This window comes from Chrysemys picta, chromosome 12, assembly GCF_011386835.1.
Source record: "Chrysemys picta bellii isolate R12L10 chromosome 12, ASM1138683v2, whole genome shotgun sequence".
In the NCBI taxonomy this organism is placed as follows: domain Eukaryota; kingdom Metazoa; phylum Chordata; order Testudines; family Emydidae; genus Chrysemys; species Chrysemys picta.
This window is the reverse complement of record NC_088802.1, coordinates 17891648-17906955: the sequence shown is the minus strand read 5'-3', so window position 1 is coordinate 17906955 and position 15308 is coordinate 17891648. Positions and strand designations below refer to the sequence as shown.

The window sequence follows — 15308 nt, the reverse complement described above, 5'->3', positions numbered from 1 at the left end:
TAGTGCCAGATGCCTCCAGAAATGTTATGAGAGGGATTCCCCAGTTCCACCTCATCTCTCCAGGTCAGGGTTGTAACTAGCAGATGTCCTATCTTCATGGCAGATGTCACACACAGTTTCACACCCATCCTGGCCAACAGCTGGTAGGAACTCCCAGTCCCTCCCTGCCTTTGCTTCCCCTCTGCTGTCTGGATGGGACTGAAGACAGACTCCGATTTCTCCACCCAACAGTTCTTGTGTTTTCCTCTCTTTACTGTTCCTCTCTTTGTCCTCTCTCCCTGGCACAGAGAATGGGTCCTGTCTGGATTCTCACTCCCTATCCCAACAGGTGATGAGACAGGCAGTGAGAACAAGGAAGAGAATCCCCAGCAGAATTTTAAAATATTGTGTGCAGAATTTGTAATTTTTTTGGTGCAGAATTCCAACAGGAGTACCTCACACTTGTTTCTATTTGAATCTCTATTCTTAAGAAACTTTTTTTTTTAATATCATCAGACTCCAGTGCTGCATGAGATATTGGAGTGGTGGCATATGGTGAAACTGGTAAACCAGGGTACGCTGTTCCTCTGGGAACAATGGAACTGGAATGTCTGTGGATATCCAGTGATACCACAGGGGGAAACTTTGAAGGGAAGCAGGAGCTGAGGTGCATCTATTGTCAACCTGGAAGGAAAAGGTGGGACTGGTGTAGCCCAGGGGAGAGAAGTCTGGTGGCTAAGAGGCTGGTTGTGTTAAGGCAAGACTCCCTCATGCTGGTGACAGCGAGGGAACACCCAGCCCTGAGTAGCATCATAGCACCTGTGTCTGATTGTGATTCCACAGCTGGGAAGGAAGGCAGGTTCCTAAGCTCTTTCCTTGTGGGAGCAAGTGAGTTAGACAGGCGCTTCGCTCCATGTAGCCATAGGAGAGGAGTGTGCATGGGGGATTCCTCCTTTAAACATTCAGCCCAGGAGTTCGAGCAGTCACCCCGCTGTGGGAAACCCAGGTTCAATCCCCCCCTTCAGAAAGGATTTGATCAGGGTCCCCTCACAGCTCTTAGGAGAGTGCTCTCACCACTGGGCCATGGGATCTTCTGGTATGGAACTCCCTCAATGTGTCTTCCCCTGGCACTTTGGATGAGTCATTAAAGAAGGAGACAGGAACCTCCATGCCAGGTGCCCCCTGGACTACAGAGTTGTTCTCTCTCTCTGGCCCAGCAAAAGCCCCCGCCGCGGCTGGGCACAGCTAATGAGTCAAGTCCCCTCCTCTCCAAAACCCCAACCCTGGAGGGATCAAGTGAGCTCAGGCCCAGATTAAGACACTGGCAATTTAGGCATTAGTCTAGGGCCCAATTTGTGTGTGTATGTGGAGGAGAGGAGGGAGGTGTCAGGAGGCTGTCCACACTGCAGCGGTGAGGGGGAGCAGTGCTGGCTGCCCCACTGCCCATGCAGCTGTGACCAAGGCGCTCCACCACGAAACAAGTGGGGCACCAGGGTGACACTGAGTGAGTGGCACCCAGACTCCCGCGCACCAGGTAACAAGCCCAAGTCTCCCCACATACACCCCATCTCCCGATCCCTGGAATCATCTCCTGTCTGTCCGCCCATGGGTGCATTGGCTTCTATGCACGATGCCCCCTTAATGCTGAGAGAAGCTGCCTCTGTATGGAGCCCATGATGGCAAGTGTCTGGGGCAGGGGGGCTGCAGCGCGGTGGGTTTATCGCTAGGACCCAGGAGCAGCTGGGATGCGGCTGGGAGCGATCGCTGGGGTTAGTCCCGGCAGCAGGAAGTGACTCGCAGCCGCTGCGGTGACTCGGGCTCCCGGCGAGATCCCCGAGCCCCGGCGGCTGGTGCTGGGAGCCCGGAGCCCGGGCTGCAGCCGGGAGAGGGGAATCTCCAGCAGGGCCCTTCCCGCTGCTCCCCAGGAGCCTCTCCCAGGGCAGAGCCCCCAGCCCGGCCAGGCCCCTTCCCGGCCCGGCCCCTGCCCCAGGGGGCCCCGCTCGGAGGGAAGGTAAGAGAGACCCCCACACACACCCGCAGGGAGCGGTGCCCCACACACACACGGGCTGCAGGGGGAGGTTTGGCCCCAGGCTGCTCCCAGCTCCCGGTGTGTGCAGGGCCGGGGGAGCCAGCCCGCGCCGCGCTGGGGCTGGAACAGTGACACGGCGGAGCCGGTACGGGGCTGAAGAGGGGCGGCGGGGGTGTCAGTGTAAGGGGGGATTTTAGGGGGCAGGATGGGATGGGGCAGGGGGTTGCTGAAGGGAGGGTGGGGCAATGCAGGGCAATCGGGAAACTTATGGGGCGGATGGGAACAGGGCTGCAATAGAGGAAAAGTGGGGGGGGCACTGCGAAGGAAAGGGGGGTATGTAGGGATCGGAGGCTGGGGGGAGACAGAACAAGAGCAGACTGGCTGGGGGAGGGAGAGAAACAAGGTAGGAATCGGGGAGAATGAGAGGGAGAGATACAAGGGCAGCTCCCCCACTCCATGGGGCAGCAGAGGGTGAGGGGCTGCCCCACCCCACAGCCAGAGGGGAATTCCTTTAGCACAACTAGTCAATGATGTTTTGGGGGTAGGTGGAGGCTTCCACCTAAGGGCTCAAAAGCTACTAAGCAAATATCCAGGCTCCCCCCCCCCACACACACACACACATATTGCTCCCAATTTATTTTATTTTATTTTTTTAAGACACACTCATGATTTTGGGGTCTGTCTCATAGAATCATAGAAGAAGAACAGAATCATAGAAGATTAGGGTTGGAAGAGGCCTCAGGAGGTCATCTAGTCCAACCCCTGCTCAAAGCAGGACCAACACCAATTAAATCATCCAAGCTAGGGCTTTGTCAAGCAAGGCCTTAAAAATCTCTAAGGATGGAGATTCCACCACCTCCCTATGTAACCCATACTCCAGATGTGGCCTCACCAGTGCCGAATAGAGGGGAATAATCACTTCCCTCAGGCTGCGGGCAATGCTCCTACTATTACAGCCCAATATGTTGTTAACCTTCTTGGTAACAAAGACACACTGTCGACTCATATCCAGCTTCTCGTCCACGGTAACCCCTAGGCCCTTTTCTGCAGAACTGCTTCCTAGCCATTCGGTCCCTAGTCTGTAGCAGTGCATGGGATTCTTCCTTCCTAAGTGCAGGACTCTGCACTTGTCTTGTTGAACCTCATCAGATTTCTTTTGGCCCAATCCTCCAATTTGTCTAGGTCACTCTGGACCCTATCCCTACCCTCCAGCGTATCTACCTCTCCCCCCAGCTTACTGTCATCTGCAAACTTGTTGAGGGTGCAAACCACGCCATCCTCCAGATCATTAATAAAGTTGTTGAACAAAACCGTCCCCAGGACTGACCCCTGGGGCACCCCGCTTGATACCTGCTGCCAACTAGACATCGAGCTATTGATCACGACCCGTTGAGCCCAACAATCTAGCCAGCTTTCTATCCACCTTATAGTCCATCCATCCAGCCCTTACTTCTTTAACTTGCTGGCAAGAATACTGTAGCAACCGTATCAAAAGCTTTGCTAAAGTCAAGATATGAGTGTTGGGGGCGGAGTGTTGGGGACTGCCCAGGGCCCTGGTCTGATTTCTGGGCAGGATTCAGATCTCAGCCACACTGGTGTCAGACCGGAGTCACTGCTGGCTCTGGCAGGGGGTGAGTGCGGATGGCCCAGTGAGATCAGCCTCTGCCTGCCTGTCCCTGGGGGCTGCAGGGGTAGCACAGGGAGGCTCAGTCATTAGCTGCTCCCACCAGAGGGCTCTGGCTATTGCTAAGAGAGAGGAGAAGGCTGGTGCGTGTCTCTCTGCTCCTGATATTAGAGCCCTTGAATTGAGCTGCTTGGGTCAGATACTGCTGCCTCCTCTACCAGACTGTGAAACTGCTGCTCCCAGCTGGGGCTGTACCGGGGACAGACCTTCATTAAAGTCCCCGTCTATGCCCAGCACTGGTAGGGACTTTCACCGTGCCTGGAACCGGCCCCTGGGGCAGTCCCGGGCTGTGCCCACACCAGCCCCTGAGCCACAGCCTGCAAGTGATGAGGAGAGACCTGGGGGAAAGGGCTGGGGCCAGGCAGGAAAGTGACTCTGCACAAAGGGCCCCTTTCAGGGACCAGCTGGTGAGTTTGTACCAGAGGGGGAAGGGTTCCCCGTGTGTCTGCGGGTCCCAGAGCTGCTGCCCTCAGTGACACAGACATAGCTGTTGTAGTAGCATATCTGTTTACTAGAGAGCAAACGCCCATGTAAATGGAGCAGTAACCAGTTCTCCCAGGCAGAGGGAAGGGAGACAGGGAATGAGACAGAAAGGGAGAGTGGAGAGACTGAAAGGGGCAGCAGGAGCACGAAGGGAGAAGAGAGTCTCCAAGCCTCATTCCCTGCATCACCCCTGGGCAGACTGAATCTCTTGGGAACAAGGGGAGGAGCTGACAGAGGAAAAACCAGGTTCTGCCACAGTCAAGTGCCCGCACTGCTGGGGGGACATGTTGCCCTCGGGGCCAATGTCAGGGGGAATCCCCCAAAGTAGCTCCTTTGATTTTGCTCTTTTCTAGCATTTGTCTTAGTGACTCTGTCCCTGGGGGGGTTTAAAAGTGTCTCAGGGGTTCAGTGCTGGTGGGAGGGGCCGGGTCTGTGTTGTAATAAAGTGACTGAGGGTTTTCTCAGCGTAGCAGAGTCCAGAGCGTCTCTTCTGCAGGGAGAGAGCCTGGGGGGAATTGGGGTGTGAAATGGACTCAAGCCCCTTCTGAAACTTCCCTCATTGCCCCTATCACCCTGACAGGCTGAGGAATCACGTCCACATTTTGCTCCAGATCGTCCTGTCTTCCAGGGGACAGGGAAGAGAACTGGCTGTGATGGAGCTAGCTCAGGTAGGGGATTTTCAGGGAGCTGCAGGGGGATTTGCCGCAGAGGGGGAGGGGCAGGAAACACCCAGGGGGAGGCAGGGATGGGACAGGGTGTGATAAACCTGCTGGGACACATTCAACTTGGAGCCTGATTTTCTGAACAGGTCCATTGGCGGTGGCGGGGAGAAACATTCCCCCATTTCTGAAACAGGAAACACACACCCCTGGGCAGGGCTGGGAAAACTGACCAGACTTCCAGTGCTGGAGCCTGAACCCACTGGCCAGAGGCTGCTGTGAAATACGAAGGGATGCTGTTGGGATTCCTGTCCCTGTCCCTGTCCCCTGCTCAGCTCTGCTTCCCATATCAGCCTGTGGCAGGTGTGTGGGAAATGAGAAGACACTACCCTGCTCTGTGTGCTGGGGGCGGGACAAGGAGCTCTCACCTTCTCCCCACCCCCTGAAGCCTCCTGACTGCTCTGAGCAGGATGGGGGTGGGATTCTGCTACTCTGTCACCCCCAGAGCTTCCATTTGTTTATCGTTTCTCCTGTGTGATTAGTGGGATTGTGGCTGGGGCAGCAGGCACTGAATGGGGGACTCTTGTTGTTTCAGATGCCAGTGACCTTCGAGGAGGTGGCTGTGTATTTCACTCAGGGGCAGGGGACTCTGCTGGACCCCACTCAGAGAGCCCTTTATAGGGATGTCATGCAGGAGAACTATGAGACGGTGACCTCGCTGGGTAAGGGATTCCCATTCCCTCAGTTATTGGAAGCCGTGGGGTCTGCGTATCTGAATCTGGTCAGGGTCTTCCCTGCTCAATTGGATTAGGGGGGACTAGGTCCTAGAGTCCACAGCTGCAGCATGAGAGAGACTTTCATCTCCATACCCCCTCCAGTGGGATAAGTGAATCAGAAACGTAAGAACATAACAGTTACCATACTGGATCAGACTATGGTCCATCTAGCATGGTATCCTGTCTCTGACAGTGGCCGGTACCAGAGGTTCATAGGGAGTGTTCAGACACAGGGCAATTATGGAGTGACCCATACCTGTCTTCCATTCCCGGCTTCTGTTAGCTAGTTGTTTGCCATCACTCCAAGCATTGGGTTTCATCCCTGACCATCTTGGCTAATAGCTCTAGCTGGACCTATTCTCCATGAAGTTTTCCAGTTCTTTTTTGAACCCAGTTATACTTTTGGCCATCACAACATCCATCAACAATGAGTTCCACAGGTTAACTGTGCATTTTTTGTGAAAAAAGAACTTCCTCTTGTGTGTATTAATCCTACTGCCTGTTAATTTAATCGAGTGTCCCCTGGTTTTGTATTATATGAAAGGGCAAATAACACTTCTGTATTCAGTTTTTGCAAACCACTCATGATTGTATAGACCTCTGTCAGATCCCCCCTTAGTCATCTTTTTTTTAAACTAAACAGCCATAATCTGTTTAGTCACCCCTATTATGGAAGCCATTCCATACCCTTGGTTATCTTTGTTGCCCTTCTCTGAACCTTTTCCAGTTCCACTATTCCTTTTTTGAGGTGGTGCTACCAGAACTGGGCACAACATTCCAGATGTGGGTGCAGTATGGATTTATATAGTAGCATTATGATATTTTCTATCCCCTTTCTAATAGTTCCTAACATACTGTTAGCCTTTTTAACGGCTGCTGCACATTGAGCAGAAGTTTTCAGAGAACTATCCACAGTGACTCCAAGATCTTTTTCTTGATTGGTAACAGCTAATTTAGAATTTACCACTGGAAAAAATAATCCTAACTATACATATTCAATGTGCACTACTTTGCACTTATGAACCTTGAATTTCATCAGCCATTTTGGTGCCCAATATCCTGGTTCAGTGAGATCCTTCTGTAACTCCTCACAGTCTGCTTTAGACTCATCTGTCTTGAACAATTTTGTATCATCTGCAAATTTTGCCACTTCACTATTCATCCCTTTTCCCAGATCATTAATGAATATGTTGAATAACAGAGGTCCCAGTACAGATTCTTTGGGGGCCCCACTATTCACCTCTCTCCATTGTGAAAACTGACCATTTATTCTTACCCTTTGTTTCCTATCTTTCAACAAATGATTGATCCATGAGCAGACCTTCCTTCTTATCGCATTACTTTTAGTTTCCCTAATAACCTTGGTAAGAGACTTTGTTAAAGGGTTTCTGAAAGTCCAAGTCTATGTCGACTGGATCGCCCTTGTCCACAATGCTTGTTGACTCCCTCAAAGAATTCTAATAGATTGGTGAGGCATGATTTCCCTTTACAAAAGCTGTGTTGACTCTTCCCCAATATATTGTGTTCATCTGAGGGTCTGATAATTCTGTTATTTAGTATAGATTCAACCAATTTGCCCGATACTGAAGTTAGACTTTTTGGTGTTTTCCACCCTACAAGGATATTAAATTTAATTACATTACAGGTCATTTTTACTGAACAGTTCAGCTATAGTTATCTCTTGGTCCAGATCCTGTCCTCCACTTAGAACTAAATCAAGAATTGCCTCTCCCCTGGTGGGTTCAAGGACTAGCTGCTCCAAGCAACCGTAACTTATAGTGTCTAGAAATTTTATCTCTGAATCATGCCCTGAGGTGACATTTACCCCATCAATATGAGGATAGATGAAATCCCCCATTACTTTTGCATTTTCTACTGCTGTAGCCTCTCTGACCTCCCTTAGCATATCACAATCACTGTCACTATCCTGGTCATGTGGTCAGTAGCATATTCCTACTGCTATGCTCTTAATAGTCAAACATGGAATTTCTGTCCATAATTTACAGTTTGATTCATTTTAGAATTTCACACTATTTGCCTCTGGTTTTGTTTGTTTGTTTGTTTTTTATTATATAATAGCACCACTGCCCCACCGGCGTGACATACTCTATCATGGCTATATATTTTGTACACTGGTATTACTGTGTCCCATTGATTATCCTCATTCCACCAAGTTTCCGCAACGCCTGTTATATCGATAACCTCATTTAATCCATGCACTCAAGTTCAGCCGTATTAGTATTTGTAGACTTCTAGCATTTGTATATAAGCACGTGTACGTTTCCTCAATATGCTTACCTTCATGTGTTATGTTTCAGTGGGACATTTTTTTTGTGTAACTGTTCCTCTCTAGCTCCTACCTGTACTTTACCAACTCCTTCCCTAGCCTCGATACTAGGATATAAAGCTACCCCTTTAATAAATTCATCCCTAAGGGATGTCTTCACCCGATCCAAGGCTCTCCCCCGCCCTTAGTTTAAAAACCTCTCTACAAACTTTTTAATTTTACATGCCAGCAGTCTGGTTTCATTTTGGTTTAGTGGGAGGCCATCCCTCCTATAAAGTCTCCTCCTTCCCCCAAAAGTTCTCCGGTTCCTAATAAACCTAAATATCTCCTTCCTACGCCATCATTTCGTCCATGCATTGAGACCCTGCCGTTCTGTCTATCTTCCTGGCCTTGTGCGTGTAACTGGAACCATTTCAGAGAATGCTACCATGGAGGTCCTGGACTTTAATCTCTTACCTAGCAGACTAACTTTGGCCTCCAGGAACACTGTCCTACCTTTCCTTGTATCATTGTTACCTACAAGTACCATGACCATCAGCTCCTCCCCAACACTACTTGTAAGGCTATCTAGATGTCTTGTGAGATCTACTGCCTTTGCATGCAGTGGGCAATGCACCATGCTGTTCTCTTGGTCATCACAAACCCAACTATCTATATTTGTAATATTCATATCCCCCATTACTTTTACCTGTCTCTTCCTAATATCTGGTGTCACCCATCCAGCGGTATCCTCAGTGTCAGAGGATATCATGACATCATCTTGAAGGTGGGTCCCAATTATGGGATCATTTCCCTCTGTTCCAGAGTGATGCTTTCGAGCCCCAAGATTTTCATCTTCCTCAACAGCACTGGGGCTGTTGGACAGGAGGTGGGACCGCTCTACTATGTCCCTAAAAGTCTCCTTTGTGTACCTCTCTATCTCCCTTTGCTCCTCCAGTTAAGGCGCTCTAGCCTCCACACCCTGTACTTTGTCTCTAAGGGCAGTGAGTTCCTTGCATCGCATGCACATATTCGCCAGCTGCCCACGAGGCAGGTAAATTACATGTTGCACTCTAATGGACGTGCTAATTCATCCCATCTCTCCAGCTTTCAAGGGGATAGAAGCCATGTATTGTCCTGCCTGTATTACTGCTCACTCACACACAGAATCCTTGTTCTCCTCCCTTCCTGGGACTAGCTCCATCCATGGGGAGGGCTCTGGGCTCTGCAGATTTGGAAATAGGCAGGGGTTTAAAACACCAGAGCTGTATGTGCATCAGCAAGTCCCCCAGAGTGCACAGATCCTGGGAACTCCTAGTGAGAGTCAATTTCCCCCACCTCCCCACATGCCTGCCTCTCCCAGGGAGGCTCAATGACCATGTCCCCATTTGTTCAGATTCCACATCCCCCCCTCCAGCACAGCACAGGGCCAGGTTAAAAGCTGGGAATGCCCTTTGTGACAGATACTCTACCAATACTCCTTGCGTCCTGATCTTCTTTGATTTCACCCCCTGAGCAGGATTTCCTGTTCCCAAACCTGACCTGATCGCCCGACTGGAACGAGGGGAAGAGCCGTGGGTCCCAGATCGCCAGGCCGCAGAGGAAGGGGAGAGCCCGAAAGGCACCCACACAGGTGAGGAGTCAGGGAAACTGACACAGAAACATCTGGCGAGTGAAGGAAAAAGCTGGGACTCTCAAAATGTGCTGTGAGTGAGAGACCTCAGTTCTGCCCCATCTCACCCAGGTCAGGGCTGCAGTCAGCAGGTGTCGTAGCATCAAGGCAAAGATCAGTCACGGCTTCCAAACCATCCTGTTAGCTGTCAGGAATTTCCTCCTGACATTACTTCCCTGGGAGTGTTGGGGTAGGATGGGGAGGCAGAATCCAATGTCTTCATCTCCCCAACAGTGACTGTGTTGTGTTTTCCCTGTTTTCTAGTCCCCTTTCTGTCCTTTCTCCACAGCACAGACAGTGACTCCTGTCTGGATTCTCTCTCTCCCAGCAGGCGATAGGACAGTGAGTGAGAACAAGGAGGAGAATCAGCAGCAGGAAGGTCCTGAGAAAGTGGAACCGCAGGAGAGGTTTTTGAGAAGAGCTGAAGGGAATTTTTCCCAGTGCTTGGAACAGGAAAAAGCCTGGGGAAATCGGTGCAGGTCAGAGAGGCAGCTGAGAAACTATTTCATTTATTGGGCGGATGAATCCATTCAATATGGGGGAGGATGCAAAGATCCCAAGGAAACCACAGCCCCACAGACGTATCACCAGGAAGAGAAACACTATAAACGCCTAGAGAGTAGGAAAAGTTTCAATGTGAGTAGAAACCTTGTTACATGTCGGAGAAACCATTCAGGCGAGAAACCCTATAAATGCTTGGACTGTGGGAAAACCTTCTGTAAGAGCTCAGACCTTATTAAGCATGGTAGAATGCACACAGGGGAGCGACCTTATAAATGCCTGGACTGTGGGAAAACCTTCACTCAGAGCTCACACCTCATTACACACCAGAGGCTGCACACAGGAGAGAGACCATATAAATGCCTTGAGTGCGGGAAAGGATTCAACGTGAGATCAAACCTTATTAAACATCAGCAAAATCACACAGGAAGGAAACCCCATATTTGTTTGGATTGCGGGAAATGTTTCAATCACAGCTCCTACCTTATTACGCATCAGAGACTGCACACGGGAGAGAGACCCTATAAGTGTCTTGAGTGTGGGAAAAGTTTCAATCAGAGCTCTAGTCTTATCACGCATCTGAGAACCCACACGGGAGATAAACCCTATCAGTGCCTCGACTGTGGGAAAAGCTTCAATGTGAGATCACAACTTATTATTCATCAGAGAATCCACACGGGAGAGAGACCTCATAAATGCTTGGACTGTGGCAAAAGCTTCAGTCACAGCTCACACCTTACTAAACATCGGCGAATTCACACTGGAGAGAGACCCTACAAATGTCTAGAGTGTGGGAAAACTTTCAATCAGAGCTCACACCTTATTATGCATCAGAGAACCCACACGGGAGAGAGACATTATAAGTGCCTCGAATGTGGGAAAAGTTTTGTTCGGAGATCAGCCCTTATTACGCATCAGAGAATCCATACGGGAGAGAAACCCCATACATGTTTGGACTGTGGGAAAAGTTTTAGTCAGAGATCAGCCCTTATTAGACATCAGAGAATCCATACGGGAGAGAAACCTCATACATGCCTCAACTGTGGGAAAAGATTCATTCAGAGATCACACCTTATCACACATCAGACAATCCACATGGGAGAGAAAACCCATAAATGTTTGGACTGTGGGAAAAGCTTCAATAACAGCTCCTACCTCACCAAACATCGGAGAATCCACAAGGGTGAGATACCCTAGAAACACTTCAATGGTGGGAAAAGATTCAGTGGGAGCTCTCACATTTTTATACATCGGAGAATTCCCACAAGAAAGAGCGATTTTTGACTTTTAAAAAGACTTTTAATAAAATCGGTACATAAAACGCACTGAAAACAAGAAAAAGAAATGACAGATTCGAGCCTGTAGAAGAGTTGAAAGTCACTGAGCAGAGAGTGGATGCGGTTCCAGGGTTCCTAGCCAATCGCTCATTAGGAGCACAATTAAAATTGCCCCCCGCTAACATTAAAATCTCACTTCTCGAACAATGTGCTAAAAGAGCACCCAAGCTCTGAAAAATCCCACTCACCTGGGCTTTCCCTACAGTAGCAGCACAGTCATCTGAGATCCTGCTGCAGCAGGGTCCGCCTCCCAGCAGCTCACTGGGCATCCGGTAGGGTGTGCCTGATTGATTGCGCTTCCTGATTGGTGAAGGGGTGGAGCTAGCTACTACGTGACCCAGCAGCAGCCGGGGCTCGCTGGAAACTCAATGCGTTCCATGCCTGCAGCTGCATTTGGTCCTGCTTCTTGCTTTCTGCTTCTCACCAGTCTGCTCTTGGGCCCAGCTGCCAGTTCCTGTCCTTCTCCATCTCCATCCTGTCCTTCTCCAACCCCTGTCTCTGCTTCCTGAACATGCTTCTGGCATACCCATTGACTCTGGCTTTCAGCCTTTGATCCCTGGCTTTCACCCTTGGCTCTGTGATGGGTGTAGGGAACAGATATGCCTTTGAGTGATTAATAGTTACTGGTTCCCTCTGGCCCTCAGAAAAATAGAAAAGTCCGCCTCTGTTTATCCCAAAACAGGATCCACCTAAGAAGTAAAGACAGCAAGAAAATGGTTCATATTATATGACACACCTTGTCTAAGAACCCATAGATCAGCCAAGGTTGAGATTTCCTCTCCCCAAGAATAGAAACTAAAATGTCTAAATGAGAGCACTGTTAATCAGCTAGGCAAGAATATCTCGTAATTTGCTTCTGTATAAACCTCTTTCTCCCTCCCAGCCTAGTTAAAAAGAACTCCAAGTTACCAAACTACGGTCACACCCTGCTTGCCTATGCAAAATGTTTTCACCCCAAAGTATAAACTATACATTGCTTTCCTTGTAAATCAAATATACTGTGAATCATCTCTTTCCCCCCAAATTAAAATCCGCACATTTGTTTGCGTTGTGATTGTGAATCAGATCTACATCCTTCCGTATGTGGAAAATGTCTCTTGTTCTGTTGTATGTCCTAAATAAGGTGAAATGCTTATGTACAATCAAAGAATGTATGGAGTATGTCCTTTAAATTTAGAAGAGTATAAAGGTTTTGTTGGGTTTCATTGTAAATGTTGCACTCTAAGAATTGTCTGGCACAAGGAAGAAGAAATGTAAAAAGATATAAACCAGGGTATAACTTTGGGATATTAAGAGAAATTGCTTAAGGGGGTGTCCCAATCGATAGGAGGGGCTAATGATGAAATACAATCCTTGAAATGAATCAAATGTGTAAAGCCTCTGATTAAAAAGAGGGTTGAAGAAATGTGTGATACACTGTCGCCACCTACTGGATACCAATGGAAGCAGCAAAGAAAAAACCTAAGCACTTATTTGACCTGGGTCCAATAGGAATGTGTGTGTGGCCCTTTTCTATGAGCCCTGAAAGTAGGGAATATAAACTGAAGTCACCATATGCTAAAGAGAGTTGACTGAACCCAACAAGAAAGTGAAAAATCCTAAGTACAACTCACTCCTGGACCAGACATGTGGAAAGAACTCTTCCCCCAGCCCAGGGTTATATGGATAAGAAGTGGTGAGATTTCATTTCAAGGGTTGTATTTCCCCTTCTGTTCTTTCATATAAATTACTGTGAGTTATCTTGCTGAGTCTGTGCTCTCTAGTGAGACCTCAAGTAATCATATTTTAACTTCTTTGTAAGCCCAAGCAAATTGGCCTAACAGATTTAAAAGAATTGCTTTTAGCAATTGTTTTTAATGCTCTAAACTTGTCTCTTTCGGACCAGTCCAGTCAAACTGTACTAACCACACTCTTCAAAGTGCCTTGCAGACAAGTGCACCCTGGGAAGTGTGATAAATGTGTTAGGAATTTAGAATTGATAGTCACAAGTCAATGTAATCAGAAATCTTGGTACTTTGTTCCTTGATATAACTGCTGAGCCTCAACGCTAGCCTCTGAGAATTGCTTACAAGACTGTATTGTGTGTGTCGTATACACCTAGCACTTCGGTTGTGTCTGCACTTTGGTGGTGAACTGCTGATTGTATATTGATGTGACTCTGGGTGAATTAATAAATTGTTGTTTGGTTGAGGATAAGCATGTGTCCTGATGTGAGAAACATAGTTCAACTTAAAAGTGGACCTGAAAAGAACCCATCATTAAAACTGGTAAGCTAATGTTCCCTCCACTGAATACAAGGGATTCTGTTGGATTCTATTATATATAGGCCTACTTTGTTAGGTTTCAGCTTTGAAATCTATCTGGCACCCTGGCAAATTCATAAATTGACTCCTTTTCATGCTTACGGCTCTGCTCTTGACGATGACCCCGGGTGCCCTGTGGTCCTGATTCTTGTCTCCAGCTTGATTCCACTCTACCCTCCAGGCCTGGTCATCCCCATGGTTCTCTCCATTAGACACAACCACCCACAACCTGGTTGTGATCCTGCCAGTTTGAGCCACCCAAGAGAGAAAGATCAGAGACCTGATTTGCTGAGAAACTGGCCTCTGGTAAGGCCTTCCTCTTCTCAGAGGTAATGGATACCTTTCAGAGGCTGCCACCCAAGACTGAGGTCTCGCTACCCAGGGCCCAGGTCTCTCAGGAACCAAAGATTCTGCTGCTGGCCAAGTTAGACAGCAACTGCAGGAAATTTCACGGCTTCCTAAATCAGTGCGGGCTCCTGTTCATGCTACGACCCCGTTCATTTCCCAGTAACTAAGCCCAAGTGGGTTTTATTATCAGCCTATTAGTGGGGGAAGCCCTAATCTGGGTGTTTTCCCCCCCTAGAATTTCCAGCTCCTTGCTAGGGCATCTTGAGGAATTCAGCTGAGACGTGGTGGCTGTCTTCAATGGCCCAAATTGCACCCATTCTGCTGAGACCACACTTCGGGACTTACGCCAGGGAATAGCCCTGTTACCCGGTTTGCTGTAGAATTCCAACCCTTAGCAGCTGGCACTAGATGGAATGAAGCAGCAGAACATTCCTATTTCCAATGCCACGTAGAGCCCTCATCCGACCCAGTGGCTGTGGCCAAGCTGTGCATCACCGTCAATCACCTGGCTGAATGCCGACTAGAAAGTCCAGTTTTCAACCCGCACTGGCTGACCAGCTTCAACCCTGTCGTACTGCCATAGTAAGGAACCAGCAGTGAACCACAGACATATGCCTACATTGTGGGGAACTTGGGCACTTCATCCAGAGGTATCCCAATACGATTCATGTTCTGCCCTGGTCAGGAAAGCCCTCTTCTGTCAACCAGTACCCTAGCTGTGATCAGTCAGCAAGCCACCGCTGTCCAACTTCCTCTTACTTACAACATCCTGCCATGTCTGAGCCGAGGATTCCAGGAAACTCAGGAGCCTCTGACATATTTTTGGACATACATTTTGCTTGAACATACAACATTCCCATGCCCGGAGAGCGTCCAAGCATCAGTATCGGGAGGGCAGCCTCAGGGACTGCCCGAGAAGCAGCAGTCCCGGGAGCGGCCGGAGCAGCGGCCTAGGGCAGCCCCAGAGGCCATCGGGAGAATGGTCTCCAGGGGCCTTTGAGCAGCGGGCCACTGGGGCCCATCAGCCCCCACCGCTGGAGCAGGGGCCCCCCAGAGTAGCGGGGCCCCAGGAGCAGAGATTTAGTCATCATGGGTATTTGTAGTAAAAGTCATGGACAGGTCACGGACTTCCATGAATTTTTGTTTATTGCCTGTGACCTATCCTGACTTTTACTAAAAATACCCATGATTAAATATTTCTCAAGGGAGAGTGCTCTTACCCCTGGGCCATGGGATCATCCAATGTCGGGCTCCCTCAATCTCGCCTGCTG

General features: G+C 49.0%; 1 protein-coding gene across 7 annotated transcripts; it reads left to right on the top strand.

Annotated features, from left to right (window-relative positions):
- Nucleotides 1-1856: 1856 nt before the first annotated feature.
- LOC101935611 (zinc finger protein 436-like) lies at nt 1857-13582 on the top strand. Of its 7 annotated transcripts, none has more exons than XM_065564929.1 (5): nt 1857-1990; nt 4756-4843; nt 5430-5556; nt 9396-9509; nt 9880-13582. In XM_065564929.1, the coding sequence occupies exons 2-5, from the start codon at nt 4829-4831 to the stop codon at nt 11244-11246; spliced, it is 1623 nt and encodes a 540-aa protein (XP_065421001.1). In that variant the 5' UTR covers nt 1857-1990; nt 4756-4828; the 3' UTR covers nt 11247-13582. The 7 variants fall into 7 exon arrangements, with proteins under 7 accessions (XP_065421001.1, XP_065421000.1, XP_065421004.1 ...); XM_065564928.1 differs by having other exon boundaries at nt 9877-13582; XM_065564932.1 differs by having other exon boundaries at nt 9843-13582.
- Nucleotides 13583-15308: the final 1726 nt, after the last annotated feature.

What these genes read in the sequence shown, in the direction of transcription:
- LOC101935611 (XM_065564926.1), top strand. An exon ending in TGAGACGGTGACCTCGCTGG is followed by an intron (nt 5,557 to 9,395) that starts GTAAGGGATTCC and finishes CCCCCTGAGCAG; the next exon opens with GATTTCCTGTTCCCAAACCT. An exon ending in CCCGAAAGGCACCCACACAG is followed by an intron (nt 9,510 to 9,837) that starts GTGAGGAGTCAG and finishes CTTTCTCCACAG; the next exon opens with CACAGACAGTGACTCCTGTC.